The sequence below is a fragment of the Nelumbo nucifera genome, chromosome 1, assembly GCF_055504915.1.
Source record: "Nelumbo nucifera cultivar China Antique chromosome 1, China Antique-T2T, whole genome shotgun sequence".
NCBI classification, from domain to species: Eukaryota; Viridiplantae; Streptophyta; class Magnoliopsida; order Proteales; family Nelumbonaceae; genus Nelumbo; species Nelumbo nucifera.
In genome coordinates this window covers 182,720,417-182,740,885 of record NC_142649.1, presented here as the reverse complement: position 1 = coordinate 182,740,885, position 20,469 = coordinate 182,720,417, and the positions used below count along the sequence as shown (strand labels likewise).

General features: G+C 37.4%; 1 protein-coding gene across 1 annotated transcript; it reads right to left on the bottom strand.

The window, feature by feature from the left end:
* Positions 1 to 12,205: 12,205 nt before the first annotated feature.
* ATMYB103 (myb domain protein 103) lies at positions 12,206 to 13,842 on the bottom strand. Its single transcript, XM_010263031.3, has 3 exons — positions 13,622 to 13,842; positions 13,409 to 13,538; positions 12,206 to 13,132 (listed from the first exon to the last, which is right to left on the bottom strand). Exons 1-3 carry the CDS (start codon positions 13,752 to 13,754, stop codon positions 12,469 to 12,471), a joined length of 927 nt encoding a protein of 308 aa, XP_010261333.1. The 5' UTR covers positions 13,755 to 13,842; the 3' UTR covers positions 12,206 to 12,468.
* Positions 13,843 to 20,469: the final 6,627 nt, after the last annotated feature.

Below are 20,469 nucleotides of genomic sequence, written 5' to 3'. Positions count from 1 at the left end.
AACGGAAAACAATTTGAAGATATCAAATTTCAAGATTGGTGTGGTCAAATGGGAATAAGGCAGAAATTCACATCGGTAGCACATCCCCAAGCCAATGGGCAAGTTGAAGTCACCAATAGAGCAATATTACGAGGACTCAAAGCTCGGCTATCTCGAGCGAAAGGATTGTGGGTGAGCGAGCTACCCAACGTGCTGTGGGCTTATAGGACCACTGTTAAAACAACAACCGGTGAAACATCGTTCAATCTAACATATGGAACCGAAGTTGTGATACCGATAGAAATAGAAATTCCAACCTGTGATCTAAGGCATACACCGAAGAATCAAATGAAGAAGAGCTACGAGCTAACCTCAACCTACTAGAAGTGACTAGAGAACTCGTTCACATTCGAACTGCAGCATACCAACAGAGTGTTGCACAATACTATAATGCTAAAGTAAAAAAACATAATTTTAGAATTGGCGACCTAGTACTCAGGAAAATCATGATACCTGAGCCTGGAGTAGGGAAGCTCATTCCAAAGTAGGAAGGTCCCTATAGGGTCTCTAAAATTTTCGGTGGGAATGCATATGAACTTGAGACACTTGAAGGCAAAATTGTTCCCTAGGTATGGAACATAGACAACCTGTGCTGGTACTATGCCTAAAATAGGGAGTCGAACAGCTTGCCAACATCAGAAGTCAGCTCACCCAATAGTAGGCAATAAGTAAGCCCACAATAACACAACACAGCTAAATCACACAGAATAAACATGCATGGAACATTGGAAGAAATAAAATTCCTTTACTGAATAAAGAAAAAAGGGGAACTAGAACCCTCCCCTTACAAGAGGTAGACCAAATGGCTGCCTAGAAAAAAAGGTTTCATGAGTTCGAACAATATAGGGCACGCATGCCCCAAGATCTTAACAGGAGCATAAATGCCCCCGGAACAACTGAGAATAACCACCAAAGACCATCACAGATTCCTCGGCCGAGCTGAGAAGCAGGCTACTCATCACCACTAGCGTCATCCGGAGCCTCCTCGCCATCTCCCCTTTGAAACCTCTCTTCGTCATCTTCCTCTTCCTCTAATGAGGTCATCGGCTCCTTGTCCACCTGGGTGACGAGCTTGAGCGGCACCTTCCGAGAAGTAACAGAGCTGGCGTCGAGGTCGGGAAAAAGAGACTTAAGATAGCAGCGACACAGCTCAAAACCCCTCTCCATTGAAGGGATACCGTCCACTGTTCACTGGTTCTCGTACGCGGGGGATTTCAGGTAAGAAGCAACTGCCTCCTCCATAGCCTGCTCAGCCCCTAGGCACTCCTTCTGGGAACACTTCAACTTCGCCTCTGACAGCTCGCGCTGCAAACGCTGATGCTCTACACGCTCTCCTTCTGAGTCCAGTCTGAGATTCTGCACCTCAATGTTAAGAAAACCTACGTTGGTCTGTAGGCTAGCTCGCTCCTTCTGGCTAGAATTCCCAACCACCTGCTTTCTCAATGAAAAAGAATTGCCGCCTCCAATTCCTAACCTTATTTGGGAAATTAAAAAGTTTTCTCCCACTGTAGAAAGGAAGATAGAAACAGAAGGGACCCAAAACCCACTTCATATGCACTAAAGCTAAGAAGGCCTCAATGCTTAGAGAAAAGCCTCAATGATGGAACAAGCTAATTAACCCAATCAGTGTCCTAACCCCATTAGGGGCGAGCTGGCCCAAAGACACTCGGCAATGCATCAGGACTACAACAATGAAAGGATGAAGGAGAAAATGAAGACCAGCCACTAAATTCTTCATAGGTAGATAGCCCCTCTGGGCCATGCTCCCAAGGATAGCTACCAAGACCAGGCGCGATCCACTAGTACTCGTCCGAGATCTCATATCTATGGCATAGTTCTACTATCTCATCCCTTGACAGCTCGGTCCCCCCAAACGAACTTGTCGCAGCCTCAACCTCTTCCCTTTTGCCTACCAAATCCCCATCATAGAAGGCCTCGAAAGACTCTTCACCAGAGGAGCTAGACTCCTCCCCTGGCCCACTACAATGAACTCTATTTTTAGCGGAAATGTGAGACATGTCAAGAATGAAGTACTCACCAGGAAAACGCTAGGAGGGACTCGGAACGACAGTTGTCAAACTTGGCAAAGGAAGAAAAAACAACTCGCCCACGAAAAACAGAGCTCGCCTTAGTAGGAAACTCCAAACTCTCACTACACACCTATCCTCAAAAAATCCAAAGAATAGTGACAAGGGGGGACCTCGAGGTCCCCCATATTTAAAGCTCACGAGAAGAGAGTTAACAACTTATATTTGGAAGCAATGTGACAGGAGCACGTCTCCCACGATCGAGCGGCGCCTGCGCCTGACAAGCTGCTGACAGCTACAAACAGACACGCGCTAATCGCGGAAGTTTGAAAAAATGATGCGCGATTTCAAAATTTGAAAAAAGCCCGCCATCCCATGGCAGCAAACCTCATCAACCGTGCCAAACCGGACGAGCTGAACCGACCGAGCTGAACCAACAATCGCGAGCTGAACCAAACCAATTGAAAAGGCGAACCGAACCTGAGAACAAAAGCAAGGTAAACTAAAACCCACTTGATGGAGGACACATGGATGTTGTTAGCAACGCAACGTCCAACCCAGCAAGACAGCTCGCTAGTTTAACATGTGGCAGTTTATAATAGGTGCGTGACCAAGCTAAAGCGAGCTCGGTCCACCAACAATGATAGCTTGCTCGAAACTATCTCGCGCACCATATTCGGTTGAGCACCGTTATCGAAACTACTGGGACAGCTCATCGAACCGCGTGCCACAAGACCCCCAGGCGACCTATAACAGCTACACGAATTTAGCAACTAACGGCCTAGCACTCCCTCAAACTGTGGAAACATCTCCGCAGAAAACTCAAAGACGTTGATCAACGACACCTGAACACCTAGTAACTATAAAATGAACCTAGGGACACTTTGAGAGGTATGCACACATAAGCTCTCACTCTCTCTCAATTTTTCTAAGAGAACTACTCACTAACTTAAGCATCGGAGTGTCCTCCTGGATAAAATTTACCCAAGCACTCTAACCTCTCTTTCATTTCAGCAACTCTCAGCTCGGACCCTCAGCTCGGCTTACCGAAGATTGAACCTAGTCAGAGCCACCTCATTAGACATGAGGGAGTGAATAGATTCTGCGTTTTATCTATTGGTGGGCATATTTTGTGCTTCATCATCGCTAAAAATATTTTCTAGCAACATTTATTAAATGTCACCAATAAAATTATTTTTTATGACATTTCATAAACGTCACCAAATAAGTACTTTTAACGACACTACATAAGTGTCACAAAAAATAAATTTTGGGGACATTTACCTATTGTTACTTAAAGGATAAATTTGAGGTACATTAATATTTATGGTGACGTTTGGAAAAATGTCACAGAAATTACTTTTAGCGACGTTTAGTACTTTTAGCCTAATTACCCATCCTTGACAGTATAAAACCTGTAACCCAATAAGGTCTAAATGAACATGTTCTTAAATATGACATATTTTATTAATTCATATACATGTAACAATTAAATAGTAAAGATGCGTTAAATAGTAAAATTTAATATTAAAAAATATAATGTATATTTACAATCAAAGTATTATTTATGTTTTGGAATAAAGAAAGTTAAAATAAAACAATAAAACTCTCATTGGAAAAGGGTCTTCCTCTTCCCCTTCCCAACTTCCACTATATGCACTTGAGATGGATTTATTATGGTAGTGAGTATCTGTTGCAAAAGACAAAATGAATATAAAATAATTTTTTTTATTTGATAACAGATGCGAATAAATAAGAAATAAAATCAAACTTGCAAAACTTACTGGGCTTGTTGGTGGTTTTTTCAATAGTACCATTAACATTATCTACATCTTGAATTGGACTAGCTATTAATCCATGGTCACTATGCACATGAAAATAATTAAAAAAATTAAAATCAAAATAAAATAACAAGAATATAACATATACAAACATACTAAAATTATCTACGTTTTATAGAGTGGTGTAGGTTTGGTTGAATTTGATTAGTAAGGTCAGTTTAATTAGGTTGATTAAAGTTAGGTTTAATTAGCTTAATTTGAATTGAGCAAGATTGACTTCTTATGAAACTATGTGTTTTAGGTTGGTTTAGATTTGGTTGGAGTGTTTCCTAGAGGTTCTACAGTTGGTTTGGTTTAAAATTGTTGCAAGTGTGTTGGATTATAATAGTTTAGATGAGTTAGCTTGGTTTGAGTTTGGATAGGTTGAATTGTAGTGAATTTAGGAGAATTTGGGTTGATTTGTACTGATTGAGATTGGTTTCTAGTGGGTATAAGTAAATTAAGCTAATTTTGAGTTGATTTAAACATGAGTAGTGGGTTTTAGATAATTAGTTCAAATTTGAGTCAATTGTCTATTGGAAGTGGGTTATTAGATGAATAGGCCAATTTTTAATTGAATTTGGTTAAAGATGGTGGGTTTTAGGTAAGTGGATCAATTTTAAGTGGGTTTAATTAGGAATATTGGGTTCTAGTTAAGTTGATTAATTTATAATTGAATTGACTTTCTATGGATTATAGAATCTAGCTGAGTTAGTCAAGTTTGAGTTGGTTAATCTAAGGACGGAGGAGTCTAGGTAAGTGGGTCAATTTGGAGTGGCTTTGGCTTGGGATGGCTGAGTCTTAGGTGAGGTGATTAATTTTGAATTGATTTGGCTAGGTAAGGTTAATGGGTTGTAGGTGAGTAAATCAAGTTTAAATTGATTAAGCTAATGGAGGTGGGTTACAAGTGAACAAGTTAAGTTTGAATTGGTTAAGCTAAAGGTAGATTGTGTTTAATTCTAATAGTCTTGAATAGGTCAGTTAGGCTTGGTTGAGTTGTAATAAGTTTAGGTAGCTTTGTTAAATTTTGGCCCAAGTAACTTGGGTGGGTTTATATGGGATTTGGTGCATAGGTTTAGCTTTTGTAGGTCTTGGTGAGTTGTGAATTTGGTACTAGTGAGTTACAATTTGGTTGTTTTTGTTATTGTAGATTTTAGAGGTTTGGGTTGAATTATGTTCTGAGAAGCATAAATGAATTGGATTAAGTTGAATTTGGTCCTTTAAGTGTTGGAGATTGGGTTGGATCGGCTTCTAAAAGATATAAGTAAATTGGGTTAAGTTACAAGTGTTGAAAAGTTTGAATTTGATGTACTTTTACTAGGCATAGGTAAATCACGTTGGATTGGATTAAGTTTCTATAAAAAGGTATGGCTGCAAAGAAAAGAGCACTTCTATATCTATTCACATCAATCCAACTACAAGTGATCCTTACCTCATGATATATACTTCCATCAACCATCACCACATCCATCATTCATTATTTGTATAATCATGATCCACACTTGCATCAACCATCATCACATCCATAATTAAATTGATTCGGCTAGGTAATAAGGTTGGTGGGTTTTAGATGAATGGGTCAAGTTTAAGTTGGTTAGGGTAGTGGACATGGGTAAAAAGTGAATGGCTCAAGTTTGAGTTGGTTAGGATAGGTGTTTTGGATTAGTTTAGGTTTGGTTGGAGTGTTTCCTAGTGGATATAGAGTTGGTTTGGTTTATAAATGGTGCACGTGAGTTGGGTTGAAAGGGTTTAGATGAATTATATTGGTTTGAGTTTGATTAGGTTGATTTCTAGTGGATCTAGGAGAATTTGGGTTGGTTTGATTTGATTGGGATTGGTTTCTAGTGGGTATAGATAAATCAAGATAATGTTGAGTTGGTTTACATAGGGTGGTTGATTTAGGTGATAAATTCAAATTTGAAGTGGTTTGTCTATTCTATGTGGATTATAAGGTGAATTGGTTAATTTAGAACTGATTTGGCTAAGGATGGTGGATTCATGGTAAATAGATCAATTTCGAACGTGTTTGGCTAGAGATATTGGGTTTTATGTAAGTTGGTTAATTTTAATTTGATTTGGCTTTCTATGAATGGTGGATTCTAGATGAATTAGTTAAACTTAAGTTGGTTAGGTTAAGAATGGTGGGTTCTAGGTGAGTGGGTCAATTTTGATTGGGTCTAGCTTGTGATGGTGGTTCTAGGTGAGTTGGTTAATTTTAAATTGGTTTGGCTATCTATGACTTGTGGGTTTTAAGTGAACGAATCAAATTTAACCTGGTTAGGCTATGAGTTTTGGGCTGGTTCAAGTTTGGTTGGAGTATTTCCTAGTGGTTTTATAGTTGGTGCAAGTGAATTTGGTTGAAATTTTTTATGAGCTAGGTTAGGTTGATGTCTAATAAATCTAGGAGAATTTTGGGTTGATTTTATTTTGGAACATCCCACCCCACCACGGTGTGTTTCAAAACCATGGTTCTGGAACACACCAGGTGTTTAGTAGACTATGGTGTGGTGTGTTTTGGAACACACCACCACAAAAGAAGTGTTCTGTAGTGTGGTGTTATGATTCTATGTATCAATAAAGCATTATGTCATGTTGTTTTTATTATGTTTATAGGATTTTGACCATTTTCACTTACATTAACCTTATATTTAAACAATTTTGGGACCGAAGATGATGATCCCAACCCAGAATCAAATTTTGATTTAGGAAAGGTTGTCACATTTCATACATCCATATAAAAGCACAACTTCCTTCTAAAAGTGAATGGTTTGTTTGGTTAAAATCTTGCTACCTAAAAATTTCTACCTCAGAACTGCCCATTTATATAAGACAAACAAGCTAAAAAGACAAAGAAAACAAGTGATGTCCAATATATAGATGCATTGTCCATTTTGAACTTTAGGCGAGTCAATGCAACATTGGATCCACCAAAAATAACAGTTCATAAATTCCCAATCAAGCATTCAAGAAATTGTAAATCTGAAAGTCTTCAAAATATAATTCCAATTAGAAGTAATTCAGACACTTACATCTTTAGTTGTAGTTATCACTCATTATAAAATATTGATAAATTCAACGTTAGCCACTAAAACAATATGGAATCCAACATATGCATACTTCTAAATTTAACACTAAAGAGTGGAATTTTACCATGGAAAACTTTAACAAAATAAACAATAAAGCCTACAAAAAAAAGCAATTTGACCCATTTCACTGTAACAGATCTATTTGGAATTAAAAAATGGAAAAATTCACAAGATGGCATATCAATAACCCCACCAGATATTCACACAAGATATTCACTAGACAACATATCAATAACTTCACCAGAAATCTAGAATGTCAAATCCCCAACAATTAACAAAGGAACCTTGGACTTTTTTTTTTTTTTTTTTTTATCATGAATGCTACACAAGACATGTCACTTGATCATCACCGTTCCTCTTGATGGGAAGCATGAGCCTAGACCTTTTTGCAGCTTACTTTTCATTTAAATCTAAATCATCTGCAGTTGTTTCCACATCATTTCCTATGAAACCTAGCTGTTCAGCTGACCCAACCTCTTGGTAGGGTGGGTCAAGGGGATTTTCTTGGTAGGGGAGGGATCCATTGCTCTCATAGCTATCATCCATTCTATCTATCTCTTGAGAATCCTCAACAACATAAGCCTCCAACCTCCCACTAGAATCTTAACCTGGACTTCCTGTGACACACAAAATGTTTTCTGGTGAGACTGATCTTGGCCTCTTTGCTTTTGTCCCTTCTTGGCTGATTTAGACCAACGAAATCCATAATTTGACAATGGTAGTTGATGGTGTGTGGTCTGGATGCTCCTAGCTGGAGGGTAGTTCAGACATCAGTTGCTGGTTGAATTGCAAAGAAACAGGAATCAAAAGACCCGGGGTGGCTTACTCAGTGTGGTCGTTCCGATGCTTAAGTCAGTACTCTATGTGTGCGAGCTGAAAGCTTGATAGCAAGTAGGCTAGTGAGCAATAAATTGTGCATCTCACAAAGCACCTTTGAGATCCTCGACCCGCGCTGCTAGGAGTTCGTTCCGCACCAGGAAGTGGATTTCGTGAAAGCCGATAAGGCTTATCGAGTCCATCTGGTCCGGGCGGGATGAGGATAAGACCTACAGTTGTACGGCGTGATCCTGAAGAGCTCGGAGACAGCTGGCTTGCATCTAGAAGTTTGCTACATGTCACCTCGGTAGGCTGGGTCATAACGAGCTACTCGGTTCTTGGTCCTAGCCGAGGTGCCCGAGGTTACCTATTCTGTTGAGGTGGCAAGAAGTGCCTTGTCAAGGTCCAGTCAACTGGTCGTGCCCACGTGTCTGCCTGTTAGCAGGTCAAGCCAAATCACCCTTCATCAGTAATCATCCACACCTATCTCTGATGAATACAACCTGAAGAATCATGGGATGAGCTTCCATCTTCCTTTTCATCCAATTGCATGTAGACTGTTGGGTTCGAAAGTATTTCTAATGCTTCAAAATTTTTTGAGAAATATGAGGTTGTACAAGCTTCATTTGTCATTCTTGCCGGTGGGTGACAAGCTTCACCTGATGGTGCATGCATAAACTGTTTGCCAGTTTCAATATCCTCTCTGTAAAGCATCCATCTGATCAAGAGGTCAATATCGTCCACCAGGATATGATCCAGAAATAGCTCCTTGTTCAAACAACTCCCTGAAAACTAATCCTGAATCTTTGCTGCATTGAAGACCACCAAGAGATGGCAAAGCCAACAGCTTGATTTCATTTTTCAGTAGTGGAACAAGATGAATGATCCATAAACTAGAATTATAAATCCTTCAAAAGCTTGGTTTCTTACTGATACTATTATTAACTATTTTTCTCATGATAGATGATGAAGAAATAACAAATTTAAATGGATTTGGACTATGTTTGGATAAACTTCAGGATTTATGCCTTTCAAGCCCCAACACACAACCCTAATTTTATGGCCCATTTGGGAGGGCTGAACTGAAGATTCAGTTTAATTGGTTTAGTTGCTTTAAGTGTTTCAGATAATTTATTTAAAGAGGCCAAAGTGGACAGTCCTTCAAATGACTGACAGCCTGATTTGGGCTCCCTGATTTTTTATTTTTTATTTTTTTTTGTACTAAACATAGCTTATAAGTTGACTGTGTGGAGTCCATCAAAGAAAGAAGCTACTATGCTTCATCCCTCCCAAAGAGGCACTTAAACTTTGTGCTTTGGGACTTTAAAGTGTTTTTGGATTTAAGTTATAATGTTCACGAATGTAGCACTCACCAAAAATTAAAAACACTTATGGGCTCAGTTGGTTTTTCACATCCCAAAGCTGGAAAGCAAAATCTTATCCAAACAAAGCTTTGATTTGTGAATTAAAAAATTCTTAATTTGAATTAGGAAAACATACTTTTTTAAAACTACAGAGAACCCACACCACCCTATATGGGATTGTCAGAAGTGGGGCTTACCCATGTGTTTGAGCGTCTTTGCTTAGGATTAATGCATAGAGATCCTTTTTTGGCTTCAATCTTGGATGAAAGGGGAGTAAGTATTTTGCTGATTATCAGGCTTTCGAAATCCAGTACCTTTAAGGACACCATAGTTTGGACCTAACTGAACATGATGTCTGTATATAATTGGCTATGGAACTAATTATAATGCTGAGAGATTGCTGAGTTAATACTCTGTTTATGGCCAATAGACAAAGTTACAACAACAATATGATTCAAAAGCCTATGGACCTAGCTTGGGTTCTAAAGTCTTTGCTTGACATTGAATCTATTAATAATCAGGCTTCTGGATAATCTGATTTCTTGATTCCACAGAAGAAACTCTTGAATTCAACGACATTCTTTCCTTCTGGTTCCAATGAAGCATGTCCAACTTCAGAAGCACCAACAACACAAGATACGACTTTTGATCCAATCTGAACCCACACAGGTGGCGAATAGATTTATTCTAAGTGAGGATGCTATGGAGATACTATCGGAGTTAGAGTCGACCGATGAATTCTTTGAAGGATAGATCATTGTTTAGGTGTTTTTTTGATAGGATGGATAATTAAGACTTTTGTGCATAAATACAGAGTTGACAACTTGTTGAATGACCTTATATGTCGGTCTGCTGTGGTTTTTCCTATTATTATTTTATTTTTTATTTTTTTGGGCATAGAAGATATATAGGTAGCACATGTGATTTTTTATTTTTTTTATTAGATTATGTGGTCATTGATATTGTAAATGTCAAACTGGTAACAAAATATGTAAGAAAAAAAATCCTCTTTGTTGTTGGAAATCAGGTTTCCATGTGCTGATTTAAGTTCTTTGTTTTTATATTTGATTTCAACTTTTTTAGTTGAATTTACAAGCTGAACAACTTTATCTGGAATAGATTTCTAATTTCTTCAATGAGTGATGTTTTAGGCCATGTCTAGACACAAAGAAATTGAATATTCTTTTGCTCCAATTTGGTGGAAATCAAATGAGTATAGCAACCTGAGGAAAAAGGACAAATAGTGGAATTTTGAAATCCTCGAAATGGGATTTCACTACATGAAGAACAGTTCAAGGCAGCGGTTTAGAACAGGCTGTCTTTTAAAAGCGCCACTATTGTGAGAACAAAGGTGGCATTCTCCTCAAGATGGCCACCTAGAAAACTAAAACAACCAAAACTAAAGGTGAAGTTCTCCTTCAAATTTCAGCAAGCTTTTAATATCATGATCATCTGAGATGCCACCTCCCCCAACCTTGCATTTGATAGGGAGATAATGCAATGTTGCAATGGCTTCTCAATGCCAAGTGAACACTCACGGTTGGGTTAAGAGGATATTTAGCGTGTGTTTTGTTTCATGGGCATGATAGGTGCTTATCAAAATGCCGTCATGTCATCGCCAAATCAGCATTTAGCTCATCATGATGATTCGTACGTATAGATACTTACAAAAGCTGACATTGATTTATGTGTACACCTACCATTGGGGGAATCTTCATGGTTAGGTGTTTACTCATTGTTCTACTGATGTGGTGCCTACTTGTCATAAATGGTTGACATTATTATTTTTCTTGGTTTTGAAGATAAATCAAGTATAAACGTTTAGTTAATAAATGGAAGCTCTACCAAACACATACATATTCACAATCTAGTGGAAAGGAGGAGAAAGAAACTTCAAATTTCATCATGAGTTTAGGGAGGCAAACCAGACATTCTAACTTAATTGGATATTGTCTTGAAAAGAATGCGAAAGATCAAACTTAAAGACCTATATATGGGACCGGATCTAATAGGCACAACATAAGTAAGCACGTTAAATGAACACTTGATAAATATTTTAGTAACTGTCTAAAATGAGTTTTAATCTTTTTCAAAGATAGGTTGAGGATATTTTAAAGGATAGGTGTCAAAAAAAAAATTTCAAGTGCTTACAACGTTGTGCCTACCTGATCCAAACTGCTATATGTGATCCCACTACGATACCCCCAAGGTGTTGTGTCATTGCTTTCTTTCCATTTGGGGTACTTGTCAAAAGAGAAAATGGGCGGTGGACCTAACAAGCAACAGTAAGCGGTGGTCCTCCTGAAGGAATGGGCCAATTATTAATGACTCATCCACATTACAATTTAATAAGCCCACCAATTCAATATCATCTTACTTCTCTACTTCATTATTGAGTCCACCAAGGATCAATCAACCCATTTCTTCATCCTCCTGCCCTCCTTTCTTTAACTTCTTATATGGAAACATACTAATTCTCTTACAACTTTGCAACTTTGCATTGAAAATATATAAGTATGGAGATATTCCCATTAGAAGGTAGAAGGTTATACAAGCTGTCGTATGGACTTTGCACTGACCAGTCGAACTCCCCACGAAATGGGCCAACTTTTACATATTTCTATCTTCTTTTCTGTGTCAGGTTCATATCTTCGTGGTCTCTTTGAGGTCCCAACTTCATTTTTCTGCATTTTTATGCTGTGTTTGGTTGGAAAGAAAAGGAAAAAGAGATAAATCAATTTTAAGGAAAACAATCAAAACACAGCTTTTATTTTTATAGCATGTGACAATATGCGTGGCCCCTAATCCAACTCCCATGTAAGAGGTTGCCATCTGATCTAACGGTCATAATCAACAAGTTGGTGGGGGCATGTGGGCCATAAAGGGAATCACTTATGTCCAATATTTAATATCCTCCCCTTCTCTAAACAGTATATATACAAATCAATAAAATATACAGGAATAGACACATCTGTATATATGGTATATAGCAGTGTATAAATTAATAAATATAATATTTGATCAGAATGTTACAGCACGATTAACTAATTCTGGTTATTGACTCGTTTTTTAACTTTTTATTCTACTGTTTCCACAACCATGAAAGATATTGTTTGCATCATTGCATGCATGCATATGCCCATTCTCTCATTACATTCTTCAATCAGTCTTATACCTATCCAAAACCAATCAATCAAAAGAAAAAAGCAAAAAGTATACAAACTGTGTTTAAATAATCACCACTCATTAGAAGCCTCCCCCCCCCCTAGAGAGAGAGAGAGAGAATCATGTTAACCACCATTAGTAAGTAGCTTAATTATAAAGATTGGGGATAAGAAGATAATATATGTCCCAGATTTGCTGAAGCTGCAGGTACAACTCCATCTCCACACATCTGTGCTTCGACATGATCCCAAATTAGAAATCCTGGGTACTGATGGGAGTCAACCCATTCACTAGACTCTTGCCTCTGTAAACACTCCAACCCAATCTCTCCATTCTCATTCATACTACACGCTTGGTCCTCCATGGGCACCATGGTCTCTACATTCTCTATCAGTGGTGGCAAATAATTCGACTCCATTCCAGATGTAAACGATGGGGGAGGAGGAGGAATTGCTTGAACTTCATGAGTACTGTAATTTTGATGCCAAGAGTCAGAATTTAGGCCGGCAGATTCGTGGAAAATATCCACTCGAGCATTGCCACTGCTGAGCCCATCAACTGTACCAATGTCGAACATGAAAATAGGGCAAGAAGAAGAAAACAAGCCATCCTCAACCGGTGGCTTTGTACTCAAATCCTGATTGACCAAACCTATCTGATTCAATCCGTAACCCGATTGGACAAACTCAACACTGGATGGAGCCATTGCCCGTGGTGTGGTGGGTTTTCTTATCTTCTTCTTGATCCATGAATTCCAGTAGTTCTTTATTTCATTGTCTGTTCTCCCAGGCAAGTGACTTGCTATGTGAGCCCACCTACAAAAACCTCATGCAGGTTAGAACTTAGAACTTAGAAGGAGCATTTTATTACAGAAACATGGATTAATCAAAGCCCCCCAAAAGGCAATCGCCCTCGTTTCCTCTTTTTCAACCTGGAATCATTCCATAAATCAAGTGATATGATTAAATGAATTAATCAATAGGATCTTTTAGCTTGTTAACTTGAAAGGAAAAAAAAAAAAGGAAGAAAGATAATATCAGAAGAAAAGATAAATAAGGAAGAATACAGAAAGTAGATAGAGTTGGTTGAACCTATTTCCTACAACACCATGAAGGCTGATTATCAGCTTCTCCTCCTCTGGAGTAAATCTTCCTCGTCTGATGTCAGGTCTCAAATAATTGATCCATCTCAAGCGACAACTTTTACCACATCTTTGAAGCCCTATACAACACGAGCATGTTATAGAGAGGGGGAAAGAGAGAGAGAGAGAGAGAGAGAGAGAGAGAAAGAGAGAGAGAGAGGACCTGCTTTCTCAGGGACTTCACTCCAACATCCGTAGCCATGAGTAGTTATGTAGCGAATGAGCTTTTCGTCTTCCTCAGGAGACCAAAGTCCCCTCTTAACCTTCTGCTGGTTGCAGCAAGAATGGTGGCCCATAGCTTCTTCTATTGCTCTGCCTGCGTTTCTTTTCTTCTTTTTTCTGTTCGAATAAATGGTACAGTACGCAGTGGGCTAGGATGAACTTGTGCTTCTTTCTCTTCTTAAAAAGTAGAAGCAGCTCCTGCAATTGCACCCAATGGGTCCAGTCCATGGGGGACCAACTTCACATCTAACCCTGAATCGACTTGTCATCAACTCCATTCTAGTCTCTCTACGTACATATTACTTTGTATTACATAACCAACGTAAATGATCATGATCCTCAATACTTTCTCTCTCTCTCTCTCTAGGTCTCTCTCAGCCAATGGCTCGGCACATATGAAGGGCAATTGAATCCAAGTTTAGTAGCTTAAAAAGAGTGTAAATACGGTATCTAAGCAACGCCTGATGCCACTGCGTGGTTTTGATAATCTGCAATGGGTCAACAATAATGCCTTTCTTCTCTTCTCTTCTTTTTCTATTGCTCTGCAATTTGTCGGTAAGAGCCGTCTTCTAGTCAGAAAAGGAAGGCTCAAACTTAACCGATCCGACTCCGAATGATCCAACTAGGAAAATTTTGTTTTTGTTTTCTTTTGAGTGATGACATCTGCTCCTCTACGTAAAATACAAAACGGTAGCCCTCCCAGACCGTTTTCCTCTTCAGCTGCTTGAATTTGAAGGAAAAACCATAATCCAGCCCAGGCTTGGCTGTATCAAGAGCTCAACATGGATGGAGGACGGATTCGACCCGAGTCTGAATCGGGCCATTAGTCTTTCAGCTGCCTAATTCTACGTGTATTGCTTAACTAGCAGAATAAAGAAAAGATTACTAAATTAAAAACAAAAAAAGGGAAAATGACTGATCAGCCCACTTTAGAATTTTTAACCTTAAGGTGGGATGAATCTTGACCATATATAGATTGATGTAAAATTCATGAGCCAATAGGTATCATATCGGAAGCACCCTGATACAGCCCTATATATAGGGTATATGGGGGTTTTGACTGATTCAGGGGGTGGAAGAATCTTAAACTGCCCCCTAAATTAAATTTGAAAAAAAAAAGTATCAATACTGCCCGATATACCCCTAAGAGACTATAGGGTCTATCAATATTTAGAACTTGACTACTAGACTATGGGCCTGTAATTTCTGAATTCTGCATTAGACTGCAGTGTACTTAACCCGAAAAATTACGCCAAACAATAAAAAAAAATTATTATCTAATTAATAGGTTTTGGATGGATACTCCCACCAACCCGATTGCTTTTGACCTGTTAAATCCCCAGTGTGGGACCCATCAGAAGTTGGATCCTAGCATCCTGGTTCTTGTTTTCTAACATATGTCTAATACAACCAAGTGGAAGTGGGCCCTCCAAATCAGCATCCTACAATATTACTCACAATGTTTCAAAGTACATCTGTGCCGTGTATTGAAAACATCCTTCGATGATGATATCATTATTTTAGTATATTATCAAAGGATGTTTCCAATACACAGCGAAAATGTACTGTCGGACGTTGTGGGGCTGATTTGATCTTTATGAATTGAAGTGCTAGCTACATTAATTCATAAATAATAAACCAAGAAGAGGCCATCTTTGTGTTGTGGCACTTTCGGTTTGCTCCAGATAAGTTTTCATTCATGGTTAGAAAAAGAAAAACATTGGCATTAATACCAATCGAATTTGCTTATTCATCTATGTCGTCATATTGATTGATTCCTCTGTACGTGTTAATAGAAGAAGAAGACAACTAGTCAACTACCTTGTCTCAAATGGGTTATTCCTCATTGTTGTCTAAAACGGGGTTTTTTTTTTCCTTCCTCAACCTTTTAAATGCGTACAAGGAGGATATGGATTGATATGTTGAAAATGAAAACAGGACGTCTGTTTATTGATGCAAATCATTCACCACATTGATGTAAATATGGGGAGTGACGTTTGCTTCGATGCATAGCAAGATTACTTTAATAGAAAATCAATCACTTCAAGGGATATTTTGTTTTTCTTGTTAAGAGGGCTTGAAAAGGAGGATTGATTATAGTTAGCTTTAGGGAGGAGCAATTAATTGGAGTGGAATTTGGGCCTTCCATGGACTTATTAAGTTTTAATAATGATAAATATTTGGAATAATGTTTACTCTTTAAAGCCTGATTGGTTGGGTTATTTAGTCATAGACAGACGATCTCTACCTTACAACCCCCTCTTCTAACTTGGCTTAAATGTTGTCCTAATTATTCTCACTATTTTCTTTCAATCATTTGTTGTTTATGGACACCTCAGGGTGTCATAATTGAATCGAATTCTAATAATAATTTTAATATTATAATCGGTTAAATTTGGATATAATCTAATTCTATTCGATAAATATTCGAATTCAACTGATTATTTAATTTATAATATAAATAAAATATTTTTATATATTTATTAATTATCTAAAATAATTAATTGGTCAAATTTAAATTCAAACATTAATTTTTAATATTTATCAGATATTGAATCAAATTTAGATATTAAACTTTTTCATTGGATTCAAATTTGAATTTACTTGATTTGATTCGGATTTGATCTGTTTACACCCCGACACCCCCTTTGCCCTTAATAATCTTCCAAATCCTTGTGAATTGGAGTGGAATTTATAGTAGTGCAAATGAAATTGAAATGCAAACAAATGGAGCCTAAGTACATTAGTATATTTTTAAAGGGAGAAGTTTTACTTTGTTTTAATTTCCATGTAGTCCATAAGTAAATCAGCAAATCAGGCTAATTAACCTTTTTTTTGTAAATAATTAAGGAAAGATGCCTAGTATCAAGTCCAAGCGAATCCTTGAATAAGTATATCAAACATTGATGAAATAGAAAAACAGAAAGAGTAAATAAACAAATTAACATCAAAAGTAGTGCAATTATGTAATTTATCATAAAAAAGGGTACGTGCATGAGAAATTATAAAATTAAATTTATTGAATAACTCAAGGTTGAGCAAGTTTTTTGTATTGTACTCAACCAAATTGTTAAGCAAAAGACTGATGCGGCTCACCAAATTTTGCAATAAAAGGCAAACGGGTCCACAGCCTGTTTCCTGATTCAATGAGTGTTAACTTTGATATTATAGCTCCATCTGTTTCACTCTAAAAGGGGTGGAAAAGTTCTCTGTCTCCAACTTCTTAACTTTTTTTTTTGGCTCTAATACAGCAAAACCATCGTTTTCCATCTTTATACATTAAAATGGAAATAGATAATTAGATATAGCTTATGCTTATCTTTTTTTTTTTTTATCTATTTCTTGTTTAAATTTAATTATCGACTTACGTTAGTGATTAGTCACAGAATAAGTGAAATGATTGATCAGAATACTAGCATTTATATTTAATAGTTTTAAACTTAAAGCAAAAGCTTTTTTCTTTCTTAAAGAAAATTTGCGGCAGACGATGAAATCTATGGGATCTGTTTGGGAAGCGTACAAACGCTGAATCAATACATATGTGCACTCTCAGTTAAATTGTTTGTACCCATCACAACCAAAATCAATGCAAAGCTAAATCAACTTTGTGTTTTTATGAGCCTTGCATATTGGGATTTGCACTCTTCCCAAATGGAGCCTTAGGCTCAGTTTGGAAGGAGTACAAATACAAATATGTATAATTTTTGCAAAATTGCAAATACATACAAAATATAAAGTTTTGTTCTCTACATATTTATATTTGCACTCTTCCCAAACGGAACCTTAAGAACTATCAAGCATCCCGAATTTCATGGGCAACCTAAGGGAGCTTTTGGCCAATATGAGTTGTTTTATTGTAAAAACAAAAAGTAACTCCATGTCAGCAAGATCATATTGCTTTGCTGATGTGATGGTTATTTTAATTTGTTTTAAAAGCAAAACCATACATGTTGGCCAACATATTTTGTTGTTCAAAACAACTGCCATGTTAGAAAAGGTATTGTTTTGCTCGCGTGGCAATTTTTGTTTTGAAAAAAAAAAATTAATTTTGCTGATGTGGCAGTTAGTTTTGTTTTGAAAAGCAAAACCATACATATTGGTGAACAGCCCCACACTGATGGGTGAGAGGAGATGATAGATCCATATGACTATATATCAATGAACCAAACAAGTACTTAACATTGCATTCAAAAACTGGATGTCATTAATTATTTGTTGAATCTGCACAACAGCAATCATGCTACTGCATAGCACAAAATTTGGGTGTAAGTATGTTCCCTTAAATTATGAATTTTATTAGACAAAATCTAATTAATCAATGATTTGAAGGGGACATCTATATTTATAATATACAAGACCACGAATCTTCTCACCTAAATGCTCATACAAAGGTTTTGTTCGCTTTTCGGTAAGTTATTTATCCGGGTAAATTCACTTATTTAGGTAAGTGTTTCTCGGGAAAGATTTACCTGGATAAGTGTATTTATCCCATGTTCTTTTATTTATCATGTAAATAAGACAATGACCATTTTAGCCATAAAAATCCATTATTACAAGGGGCATTTTTGTCCCATTCAAGTGTTGGCAACTTTCTCCTAAGGTGGAAAAGTTATTTACCCACCTAAGAAATGGACATCACTTACCTAGGAAAATAAACTTTCCCTAGTCTCCACAAAAATCTGAAAAAAGAACATGGGATTCTTGGCCAATGGGAATCAAAATCCCATTGACCAACTTTCCCCTCTCTAAAAATCTAGAAAAAGAACGCCCCCAAATATAAAGTAATTAAGGGTGTAAATTAGATGGATTGGATTGGGTTAAGGGTCAATCCAAGAACAAACCTCAACATTGATCGATCTTGGTCTGGACCCCAATTAATTAATATGGAAACCCAAAGTCTTAACCAAATTTCTGCTCAACCCCATGCATTGCATGAGTTTAATTGTTAGTGAAATATAAAGCAAAAAGGCATGCACATTGCATATGAGGGGGCGTTCTTTTTTTTTGGATTTTGAGAGGGGGGGGGAGTTGATCAATGGGATTTGGTTCCCATTGATCAAGAACCCCATGTTCTTTTTTCAAATTTATGTGGAGACTAGGGAAAGTTTATTTTCCTAGATAAGAACCCCATGTTCTTTTTTCAGTTTGTTTTCCTAGTAAGTGATGCCCATCTCTTATGGTGCGTTTGGTTTTTGAGAAATGGATGGGAAGGGAAGCATCTTTGGGGAATATTAGGTTTTGCGTGTGTTTGTTTCAAAGGAAAACATAGGAAAGGAAGGGAAACACTAGGGGCGCAGGTTCCCAAAATCAGTAAGTGGAGTCCCACTAAAATGGTGAGACCCCGTTGAGAAAAGAAAAAATAGGCAAGTGGTGAAAAAATTTTGTCGAGAGCCACTATCAAAGACATTGTCTCCTTCCTTTGAGCCGTCCAACGGTAACATCTCCAGCGTTCTCGTCAAATGGTAAGCTTAGAGCCAACACTATCTCGTCGTTTTTGTTAATTTTTATACTGTTTTTGACCTATTTCGTTGGATGGGTCCCCTCGAAATCTCACTACCGGCTCTCTCTGTCCTTGGTCGTCCAGATCTAGCTTCTATATAGATGACCATTTGAGTTTGTTCGCCCGGAGCTCCAAATCTAGCTTTTGGAATATGTTTGTTCCAGATCTAGAGTTCCTCTTATCACCGGATTTGATTTTTTTGTGTCCAACTTTTGATTCAAACCATTTTTTTTGTTCAGTTGATCTCAAATTTGATATTTGTGTTATTTTTTTTTTGCTTCAAGTTATCACAAACAACAAAACAAGTGATTTCAATTTCAAGTCATCACAAACAACAAAATAATATGTTTCCTATTGAATTTTCTTAGAAAACAAACATAGGAAAATTAATTTTGATCATACTATTTCTCGGGGAACAAACGCTGGAAGCAAAAATGGGAAAAATATATTCCTTTCTCATCCCATCATTTCTCGGAAACCAAACGGATCATTAGGTGGGTAAATAACTTTCCCACCTGGAGGAAAGTTGCCAACACTTGAATGGGATCAAAATGCCCCTTTAATAATGGACTTTTATGGCTAAAATGGGGCGTTGTCTTATTTACCTGGGAAATAAAAGAACATGGGTAAATGCACTTACCCGGGTAAGTGTTTCCCTGGAAAAACTTACCCAAGTAATTGCATTAACTTGGGTAAGTAACTCACTAAAAAGCAAATGAGGCCTGAATGTGTTGTATATATTAATAGTGGATATAAGGATAAGATGCATTCTCTTTTGTCAGGTCTACTTTTTTTCTTCCTTTGTCAGTCCACTTGATTCAATTTTTAAGTTGGAACAAAGCCTCGTGCGGAATTACCATATATACCCCTTGTACGGTAATATATTTCACTAGATTTCATAAATAATATGCAAGTAAAACAAAGAAACTGATGCTACATTAATATTGACCAAAGGGTCTTGATATGAAATAGTAAGCCTTCCATAGAGAGTCTTAAATCTTTTGTTTGTTTGTAGTAGGCTGCTGGGGTTTCTCTCTCTATGGGAGGGTTTCTCTTTACATAAGGGTCTCTCTCTTGGCAGGAGGGTTTCTCCCTTTGCGGGAGGGTTTTTCTCTCACATCTATGGATATGAGTTTTTCTCTTCATATCGGTGTTTGTTGGAGAGGTTCTTTGGACAGATTTGAGAGATGACGATTTTGATCCAAGCCTATGGAGTAGACTTGGGATATTTGGTTCTATTCACTCTAATCTTCGTTTTCCTTCTGCTCTTTTTCTTGTTTCTGTTGGGC

Bases quoted from the DNA above. Each gene is read 5' to 3' on its own strand.
- ATMYB103 (XM_010263031.3), bottom strand. From the start codon at position 13,754: ATGGGCCACCATTCTTGCTGCAACCAGCAGAAGGTTAAGAGGGGACTT. The intron at 13,539-13,621 runs GTCCTCTCTCTC...CGTGTTGTATAG, and splicing joins TGAAGTCCCTGAGAAAGCAG to GGCTTCAAAGATGTGGTAAA. The intron at 13,133-13,408 runs GTTCAACCAACT...AGGTTTTTGTAG, and splicing joins CATGGTGTTGTAGGAAATAG to GTGGGCTCACATAGCAAGTC.